The 10,840-nt window shown below is 33.3% G+C and overlaps 1 protein-coding gene across 1 annotated transcript; it reads right to left on the bottom strand.

The window, feature by feature from the left end:
* Nucleotides 1–1,876: 1,876 nt before the first annotated feature.
* LOC117415253 (homeobox protein Nkx-6.2-like) lies at nucleotides 1,877–4,762 on the bottom strand. The gene is made up of 3 exons (XM_034025350.3): nucleotides 3,994–4,762; nucleotides 3,285–3,457; nucleotides 1,877–2,736 (listed from the first exon to the last, which is right to left on the bottom strand). The coding sequence occupies exons 1-3, from the start codon at nucleotides 4,406–4,408 to the stop codon at nucleotides 2,488–2,490; spliced, it is 837 nt and encodes a 278-aa protein (XP_033881241.1). The 5' UTR covers nucleotides 4,409–4,762; the 3' UTR covers nucleotides 1,877–2,487.
* Between the last annotated feature and the right edge of the window lie 6,078 nt (nucleotides 4,763–10,840).

Raw genomic sequence — 10,840 nt, 5'->3', positions numbered from 1 at the left:
TAGGTAAATCGAGAGACGAATTGCAAACGTGGCAGAACGTTCACAGACAAGAACATAGCAATAGATCTCATGAGAAAAAGGGGGGGGGGGGGCTACTGATGTAAGATGTTCTCAAGTGCAAAACATTTTGGTATTAGTGGACATTTTTCTGAGCAAAACCTGTTTGATGTTTTGGACCTGCACGTTAAGACTGTTATAGTGCACACATGAAGAAAAGTACAAATAAATAAATAAATAAATAAAAATAAACATAATTCACTTTAAAATAATAAAAAGACTAAGTAGCAAACATTTTACAAAAGAATAAATACAAAAATAAATAAAAACGTCTTTACAAAGTGTGTGTGTGATCACGCTGTTCTGATTACGCACCAGCTATATATTGAAAAGTATTTTATTTTTAAATTGATCAACAGAAATCTGAAAAACACAGTAATCGTGTTCAGTAGTGTGGTATTATTGATTACTAAAGGCGATTTTATTTCTGTGAAACTGTCGTATCTATACCGGTATTTGTATTTTAAACGTCTGCCATAATAGTTACCGTAGCTTGTTTTGAAATAGCATCATTATAATGTGTTGCTGCCCTTAAACTCGGTTATGTTTTGTACACAGTGGAAACAGGAAAAAATGTGACTACAAACATCCCGGCCAGGGTAGATTAATCAACTCGTGAACCAGGACTTCCGTCTAAAATGCGAGTCTAATTCTGTTTAATAGTCAGGATTTAATAGTCAGGATATATCTGAGAAGATGATTACACAGTTATTTGTTAATCTTTTTTAAGACCAATTTTAAACGTTTTATAAAATATACTATACAGCACTAAAAGAAAGACACAAATTGTGTGCCGAAATACACATAATCCATCTAGGCTACTTTTTATGTATTTTACCATACAATAAATCAGTACAGCAACAAACATGTTCGTTTTATATCGGTGGTCAAACGTTGTGAAGCATCTCAAAACAAGTGGTTTATTTATAATTTATGTAATGCTTAAAACATCAAAACTTCAGATAATGGTATGATGTGTTCAAGGTTGTCAATCGCGTCTCTCTGTGAGTCTGTTTTAAACTATCAATATTTTTGGTTTTACATTTGTGATACACATGTTATCAAAAGGTCTAATGTGTTCAATATTTACTGAGATGTAGGCTGTAATTTAAAATATATTTCTGAATCCAAGCCGGTAACAGGCTTGCTAATAAATATAAAACCGCATTGAACGGGTTAATCGACACTTGAAAAGATTTTTCAAAAATGACTTTAAAAGAGAATGGCTATTGTTAATTAAAAACTGCATTTTGCTAATTAGTGCTAATTTTGCCCCGTTATTTTTTGTAAAATTAAAACAAACCGTCTATGGTACAGAGAAGCAAGAACACACGGAGGAGCTATAGGCTTATTTGAAGATTCTCAACATCTACGGGTTTTTTTTCTTTCAGAAAAAATAAAAACATGTTAGCACTAAATGGTTCACGAATGAACAATGCCTTATAACACTAAACTGCTAAAAAACTAAATAAAGCCATCAAGATAACAAACTTGTAAAATCTAAAAATGACTTTTTAAATTGTAAAACCAGCCCAGAGTTGTACAATGTTAAGTACACGATACTAGTGTATCATCAAAATACTTGTACTTTCATTTTACATGTTGTAAACGACTTAAAACTAATATGCATTTGAAAACACATTTTAATAGAGTGGATTTATAGAAAATACATTCTCAATGTGCAACGTCTTACCGCCTACTTAAACGGTTGAGCTTTTAATATATTGTACTTAGACCAGAACTTAATTTCACTTGATTCACTTACACGTGAAATTAGATATATAAAAGACCAAAATAAGATCAAATTTTAAAAACAAAAGGTTGTTAAATAATTTATTGATAATACAAAGTATTTTCCCAACTATCATGGAAGCAATAATATTCTCTTTTTTAAACATAAAGCAAATTTCCAGTTTGTGTTTTCTGTTTCTGTTTGATGCGGTACAAAACATAAATTACTTCAAATAACAAAAAAAAGCCTGTTTGAAGTGTGAAACCGAGTATTCTTTTTTTTTTTTTTTTACATTTCAAATTTACAACAAATTTAACTTTTTTTTTTTTTTTTTTTTTTTACAAGCGGTTGTATTTCAGTCTATACAAAACACAATATCTGATTGTTAGGTGCCTTAAAACAAGAGAAAGGGAAAGGAAAAAAAAGCAGAAAATGAAAATTGAAAAACAAATAACCATCAGTTGCATTCCAGGTCATTCGTATCGTTGAGCTGTTCAATTCCATAACTTAACTCAGTAAAAAATATATACATCTCGCATACATTACAGTCTGTACAACACATATCATCACTTATAACACCTAGTTGCATGTCTTTCCTTTTTACATATACCCTGGTTAAATCCGCTTTAAAAGCATCTTAGAATATGTACAGTCTTGTCGTGTGTGTGTGTGTGTGTGTGTGTGTGTGTGTGTGTTTATCACAATGTATCTGAGCTGTTACTGGACGGACTTAAGAGTGCTAAATTCGTTGCCTTGTGCTTTTTCAGCAATCTCGTTATTTTCTCGTCATCAGAGTTGGGGTCCAGCGGCTTGTTGTATTCATCATCGTCCTCATTGTCCGAGCTCTCCTTTAATTTTTCTGTTTCTGAATCGTGCTTTTTCTTTGCCGTAGCCATCTCTGCCGCGTGCCTTTTTCTCCACTTAGTTCTCCTGTTTTGAAACCATACCTGTAAAAATATATAAAAAAGAAAATGTTCTTTTAAAAAGAGTGTTTAAAGTGAAGCATCGCCTTTGTCTTTAGAATAACATAGGCTATGTCATAATAAAACACTGAAGATCAGATGCGATAGGTAAATAATCCATTTTTTAAAACTATTTTAAGTTCCATTTAAATGTAACGTTATTTGATTCATGACACTAAATATAGTATACAAACTAAGAAGGAACGCACATGCCTACTTCCCATTGCTTAAAGGCCACATTATTTCAACCTAAAATGCGAGAACAAACGATTTGCATTGGTGTAAGGAAACGGATTTTAAATATGAAATCATCTAATGACCGCATCTTTTTTGGTCTGTAAGTGTTTTGACATGTTTTATTAAACGTATAGGTTGACGTTAAACGTTACCATGAGTGGAAGAATAGTTTAGAGATAAACAGTAACAAACATAAAATTGCATGAAGTTATTTTAACGCAATTCGAAGCATGCGCAATCGACCAACATTTTCATAGCGTGTGTATTAACTATAAAATGCATGAAATGAACTTTACCTTGACTTGGCTTTCTGTCATGCCCAAAGAATAGGCCAGCCGTGCTCTCTCTGGACCTGCCAGATATTTTGTTTGTTCAAAAGTTTTCTCCAAAGCAAATATCTGCTGTCCTGAAAAAGTGGGTCGAGAATGTTTTTTCTTTCCGTCTTTATCAAGAAGCATGTTAGCTTGAGCTAAAAAAAAAAAAAAAAAAAAAATCAATCAAGGAGGAAGAAAAACTCATGTTAACTTGTTACAAAATGTAGGATGGAACTGCTAAAACAAAAAAATTAAACAATTTTAATAGAACTTAAGTTTAATATGGATACCTTAACATAGTATACTTATACTGCCAATGTATTTATGCGGGATACAAGCCTATATAACAGCTACGTGTTTATTTAATATGAGTTAAGGACAGTAAAAACTACTTTAATTTGACATAGTTCATCTTTACTGGGAGAACTGCTTAAACGAGTTTGTCAACTCAAAAACCAATGCTATCCTTAACTTTTGAAAAGCAACGGATCCATATATAATACATAGAATTTACGATTATTGAACAAACTTGGCGTGAATGATGTGTGCAGTACGCTTACAAAATTAAATAAAATGCATTCAGCAACACACAACAGTATGTATTTTTGTTAAATTATTGACATGACATGTGCGAGCATGGCGCATCCTGATTAAATTGCAACCCCCTTAAACACAGGAAAAAATAACTTACACGGGCAGGCGAGTCGTGGATCTCTCCAAGGGGACCCTTGCATGACTCCAGGCCAGAAAATGGGGGCTCTGCCGGGGAGCTCCGTCAAGGGCTTAGGGTATCTAGAAACGGTAGCCGGGTTAAAATACATTCCTGCTGAAGTGGTCAGTCCATTTATCCGAGGAAGTCCCGAAAGAAGACCGCTGGCTGTAGTAATGGGTCTTCCCAGGATGTCACTAATTCCATGTGGCGTACCCAAGGGAAACTGAGCGTTCAAGCTAGTTAGCGAAGGTGCCTTGAAACCTGAGTGATTCTGCAGAGCGTAAGGAAATAAAGATGTCTTCATTTCAGCCATGTTATGAAGAGCTGCCAGCGGTGTACTGCCCAAGACGAAAGCACTCTGGCGATTAGTATCCATCTGCCCCACCGCTAACATTTGTGATCATCAACAAGCAAAAGCCCCCCTGGCTTTAAAAGACCCAGGATAAGTACCGTAGGGGCTTTTGAAGTTGAGATTAAAACACTGAAGAGTGTAATTGTTCGATATCTTGGAGATCTTGTCAGTTTTCTTTGCGCACTATTTAGGTTATAAAACACTAAAGTTTCACTAACCAAAAATACACTTTTAAGATAGGTGGTGCTAGTCACTTGTGGTGCCTCGCATGTCCAGATTGAATATCCACTTGGAAATCAGCAGGTCTCTTTTAATGGTTTTGATGACTAGCATTAGGGTCGACTTTCCTGTGAAATTGACTCAAGCTGAGATCAGAGCAGTGCGGGATGCACTGATAACCGCACTGCCACCTGCATGTTCAATCTCCCATTGGATAAAATTGAGTGTAGCTGCACTCTGATTGGAGCACTGATGCAGACACTTAGCATGCGCGTCACTTGGACAAAGCAGAACTCAATAAAGGTTTTATTGTAGAACTATTAATGGTACAGTGTTCTTTAGAAATCATTGTTTTAAGACTTGACACAAATAAAAAAAAGATATATTTACTTTTGTAACCAATGGTCGCTGACATAGTCAGTACATTAAACTGAATACAAATATATAGTATATTTAAGCAAGGGAAGCAAGGCATATCCTCGTGTAAAACTCTGGATATGTAGTATGCATGTTTTAAAGTAGCGCACAATACTGTCTTACGCATATTGTCATTTCAAATTACCTTTATTTTCATGTATATGTTCCAGGCAGTTAATCAAAAGAAAGTAAACAGATGGTGTTGGTGCTGTACGTTATCAACCTTATTCAAAGTAAAGCACCACATATTTAATTGTAAAACGAATTAGAAAATTAATAATAATAATAATAATAATAATAATAATAATAATAATAATAATAATAATAATAATAATGGTAATGGTACAAAAGTTTTTATTTTTTCAAAACAAAAACTAAAGCAAAATAAAACATTGCGAGTTAACTGCAAGTCACTGCTTCATCGTATTCCTTTTCCTGCATTACCCTAAATTATTATTATTTATTTATTTATTTATTTTTTGTCATATTGGTTGATTCGGATACTATTGTACACATGTTTATATTCATGTTAAAAAGCGAGGTAGATTTAGGGTGCAATTGTCATTTAATTACATTACAATTCAGAAACATCATTGTGTTGTATCAACGCCTAAAGTTATGCCCAAATAACTAATTTATCCCGTCTGATATTTATTACAATACATTTACAAAATGTATTACATTTCAGTACTTTTTTTACATGCATGCTGTATCAGAAACAGACACAAAGTCATATATATATATATATATATATATATATATATATATATATATATATATATATATATATATATATATATATATATATATATAATGTTTTATTATTTTGTATGATAACGTTTTCACTCACATTAAAGCTTCGTGGTATATAGATCCCACATATTTCCATAAATAAGTAAATATAAAAATGACCAGAAATATTTAAGTTGTAATTATATGCACACATACACATTTTTTTTAAATAATTGTGCAATTCGTAATTTATTATTATTATTATTATTATTATTATTATTATTATGATGATGATGATGATGATGATGATGATGATGATGATGATCATGATGACGCTTTGTTCATGTATTCAGTATAGTTCCATTGCTAGCCTATGATCTTTATTTTTCTATGTGTATTGCTTAAAGGATGAGCACTGTATACACGGCCCCTTTACATTAAACATCACCAGATTGAGAGCTGCTCTTGGCCTCTTCGGTAATATTTTATCAAGATGTGAAAATGTTGTTCGTATCAAATATGGCAATGTTAGAATATAAAAAGGTCCAGCAAGTGGATCCTAGAACATCAGAAAACAGAATATCGAAAGAATTCTTTAACATACTTTTTTTTTTTTTTTTTTTTTAGTTTAGGTGGTCAAAATGTGGAAACTACACTTTTAGTTCGGGCAATGCATTTGCAGATATGTTAAATTAGAGCAACAAAAAGCATAACATCAATTACCCATGTTTTACAAGCACACAGCCACTGAATAATGTGTTGGACATTGCGGACAGAAGAAGCGACTGCCCAATGCTTTGCGATTGTTACCATAACTCCCCCCTCTACATTTAAATATGTGTCTGATTTATTTATCGGCAGATTTGCATGGTTTTACTTATTGACAAACACACAAATAAAATATATACTTTAAATGTCAGTTGAGTTGATGATGTGGATTTAAATTATAGGCTTATTCTTTTTTTAATGTAACCTCGTATTGATAAAACATCTTGATCAATACAAAGGTACTCGTGTGACCATAAATGAAGCAAAGTCTATGCATCAACATAACTGATCCTTTGTGTGTGTGTGTGTGTTGTTTATACATCTTGGTTCAGTGCACACTGAAAACCCACCTTATTTGTCCTTAAATTTAGATTTCCACATTATGAATCTGGTGGTGGTCCAATAAATAAATAGACCTACCTTATCGCATGGAATGCAGAACAGATGTTTGTTTGTTTTTAGATTATAGTTTCCATACGTTTTATGCCTTGTATTTTTTTTTTTAATGAGCTTATTTAATAATTAGGACAGACGCTTTAACATTTTTTTAAAATTGATTAATAAAAACATCAATCATTTACACCGCGTTTGTCTTTTCTATAACATGTAATTACTGTTCTTATGTGTAAAAAAAAAAAAGAAAAAAAGAAAGGACACATGTCAAATGTAAACTCAAATGACAATGATGGTTAAAATTAATTCAGTGTGGTTGACACTTGTATTACCGGACCGAAGAAGACTAAAACTGTAGGCTACATTCTTAAAACAACTATATACTGCTTTGTGAAGTCTCCATGCATTTAGCCATGTAGGCCTTTTTATTTGTGTTTTCTTTTCTTTTTTTTCAAAAGTTGTTGGGATTGAGAACACATTATTGGGGTAAAACACGTTAAATCAACAATCACAGAAAATATATGTAAACATCAGACCTGCACGGAAAACCTGAACGCAAGTTTTCCATTGGGATCCAGAGCAGGAACGCCGACTATGGAAAGACATGCCATGCGCAGAGACACAGAAAGCCCACAGGAAATTATGAGTGTTGTATTAATAGATAGGAATAGACATCGATGGCATGGTTATTTATTCCATGACATTTACCATAAAGTTTCTATTACACTTCACATCTGTCTTATTATGTGGGAAAGTTAAATTTACGCCATGTAGACAAAACCCCCTTTGGATTAAACGTAGGCGCCAATATATTTGTATCGTACAGTTCATATACCTGCTATGACATAAGATAACACGTATATATTGCACATTTCAATGAATTTATATTAGTGGTTGGGGTTATGTATTGCCGTTTTGTTGATAAAGAAAACTTTACATTGAGCCTATACGTTATTATTTTATTTTTATGTTTTTGAGGGGGTAGGGGGTCACAAAAAAAAGACACACCATGCGAGTTATATCCGTTCCTTTAAGACTACTTTATTCTAATTTCTACTGTAAATTTCGCTTTTGAAGACATCTTCATGTTACTACGACTATACTTCAGTCGTATGCCTTCACTATACATGCACACTGTCCCTCGGATTTTTAACCCCAAGTGTTTCTCAAGTTTATCGCGATCAAATCTGCAGTAGTCGGGATGAAAACAACATTGAACTGATCTGTCTTTCTTACATAGAGTCCAGGAGCCACCTAGCGGCAAACGAGAAAACACAACAGCTTTTGATAAATGACTGAAAATGAATGAATCTACAGACGCATGTAAATGAATATTTAAAATGTGGTTAAATTCTGTCTCACTAAAGTAAATTGAAATGCCCAATTTTCTGTGAAAAACAGTCTTAAAAAAGCTGTGTGTGAGTAATACCAGGTTAAACCTACATGATCCGACGTTAAATCGCAACGAAATTATGTGTATATGTATATATATATATATATATATATATATATATATATATATATATATATATATATATATATATATATATATATATATATATATATATATATACACAAAAAAACAACAAAACAAACAAAAAAAACATAATATAATTAAGCATACTGTTTTATTAATGTAGGACCCAATAAACTGAACAACTGCACAATTAAAGCAGCCTAAATTATTTGCCAAGAATAAAAACAATGAAGATTAAAAACAGTTCCTAGTTTTTGTCTTTTCACACAGACACATTATCATTACAAACATTTTATTGGTCAAGCCCTTCGTTTTTAAATAATATTATGACACATATTAATATTTTGAATCTGGAAAAAACAAATAGCAATTTTAATAGTAGGCTATATATACGGGCTAAAGAAACATGCACATAGCTCAACTATGCTAACTATTAAAGAAGATATTAAAATACAATGGAAGGTTATGTTATATATGCCCTTTAGGGACCTATTATTATTATTATTATTATTATTATTATTATTATTAAACATAAATATTTAAAGAAATAGAAAATGTGTTAATTGTTTTATATAGTTCTTAGCATTTGTTAAGAATGGGTGAATTATGTGGTTTGCCTTACCAAACATATAAAATGCTCCAGTCCAAACTATTGAAGAATAGTCAGTAAATATTTAACTTTGTTGTAAAATGGCGCCCCTAGTGGTTAGGATCTTGGGCTGTTAAATCCTTTGCTCAGTGGGTTTGGTGCTGGTAATAAACAGGAATGTCGAGAGGTTTTATTCTTTAAACAGTGGTGGCGTACTTATATTCTTTTACACAGAGACTGAGGGGGGAGAGAGGGGGAGAGGAGAAGATGGGAGAGGGGTGAAGGGGAGAGGGCAGGTCGCCAGCCGCTCGATATCATCCAGGCTCAACAAGCGCAGGCTCCACTCGCAATCCAGAGAGAGACAGAGGGAGAGACACGTCACAACTACACGCTGGTCTACACCTGCATTTCAGTGTCTGTATCTGTGTCTGTGCTGAAGTTGGTATTGTGTGTGTGTGTGTGTGCTGCAGCTGGTAATTTATGCTGTTACTCTGCATTATAGTCCGAAATACCACTGACTTCCAACTTCTGAAAAAGTACCATGTGAGTAATATGTTAAATACTTACTACAATAATAAGCACAATTTTACAACGCTTGCAATAGACTGACTGCTTATCAATTAAGAAATCCCACCCATATCATGAACCGTTTAAATAGTTGCCAATTAGTAATTCAGAGTATATGTTGTGCATGTTCCCTGTAATTCCAGAAGGTGGTGATGTTGTATCAGCTATAGTTCTCACAGCTGTTTTCACACAAGTCGACAACTGGCTGTCTTCCAAGAAACAGTTTAGGAATTTAATTTTAAAAAAAGACCCATGGCTGGTTTCATAGACCATGACTAATTACATACAGTGAAACTTTCTGTGTTTTTCACCGCAGCAGACATGCTGGAGAACGTTGTGGTTTTCTCTTACCATCACAGAGACCATTTCACCCAAGCTGAGCACGATCATATATATCTGCTTCAGGAAGTCCTGTTCACGTAGTTATGAAAGACACTAAAATCAAAAGATAAACATACATTGTCAAAAAGTATATTAATATGCTGCAGGTTATATGGAAAAAACTACTGTGTCAGATTGAGCACACATTTTTCTTTTCTTTTATTGGAAGCCCTTTTATTTTCATTAATGGTGTTTTGGATAACAGTGAACAACCAAGACCAAAAAAAAATGTATATGCCGTTTTATACACACACGTGGTTGCCCAGTTTTTTTTTTTCTTGTTTGCCATTCAAACATCTGATGTTCTTTCTTCAGCTTCCTTGCTTTGATTTTTAAAGTGTAATATGCAGCTGACATTCCATATTATTATTATTATTATTATTATTATTATTATTATTATTATTATTATTATTATTATTATTATTATTATTATCATCTAGTCATTTAGCAGATGCTTTTATCCAAAGTGACTTACAGAGACTAGGGGGTGAACTATGCATCACAACTGCTGCTGCAGAGTCACTTACAATAGGACCTCGGTTTTACATCTCATCCGAAATGCTTTGTGTCTTTTCTCAATCCAAATTAGCCTGGCTATTCCCTGCCCCATCTGTGGCGCACTTTGCACCTCCTTGTGCCATTTCTATTGGCTTATTCTTAATATAATAGACAACTACCCATCTGTTCAACATTGGTGATGTTGACTTCAGAGCTTTTTCAGAAGCTAATTTGAGAAAATGTTGGTTCCAATGAAACAAATTAGGTCAGCTGCGAGAAACCTACGTACAATTTTTAATTAAATACAATTTTAACACAGAGGTTTGGAGGTTTTGCTTATTGCAGCAGTGTGGAGTAGTGGTTAGGGCTCTGGACTCTTGACCGGAGGGTTGTGGGTTCAATCCTAAATTGAGGACACTGTGGCTGTACCCTT

Source organism: Acipenser ruthenus, chromosome 7, assembly GCF_902713425.1.
Source record: "Acipenser ruthenus chromosome 7, fAciRut3.2 maternal haplotype, whole genome shotgun sequence".
Classification (NCBI taxonomy): Eukaryota; Metazoa; Chordata; class Actinopteri; order Acipenseriformes; family Acipenseridae; genus Acipenser; species Acipenser ruthenus.
This window is presented reverse-complemented; position numbering and strand designations above follow the sequence as displayed.

Coding starts and splice junctions, on each gene's coding strand:
- LOC117415253 (XM_034025350.3), bottom strand. CDS start 4,408: ATGTTAGCGGTGGGGCAGATGGATACTAATCGCCAGAGTGCTTTCGTC. Junction 3,458..3,993: donor TCCACGACTCGCCTGCCCGT/GTAAGTTATTTT, acceptor TTTTTTTTTTAG/CTCAAGCTAACATGCTTCTT. Junction 2,737..3,284: donor TGACAGAAAGCCAAGTCAAG/GTAAAGTTCATT, acceptor ATATTTTTACAG/GTATGGTTTCAAAACAGGAG.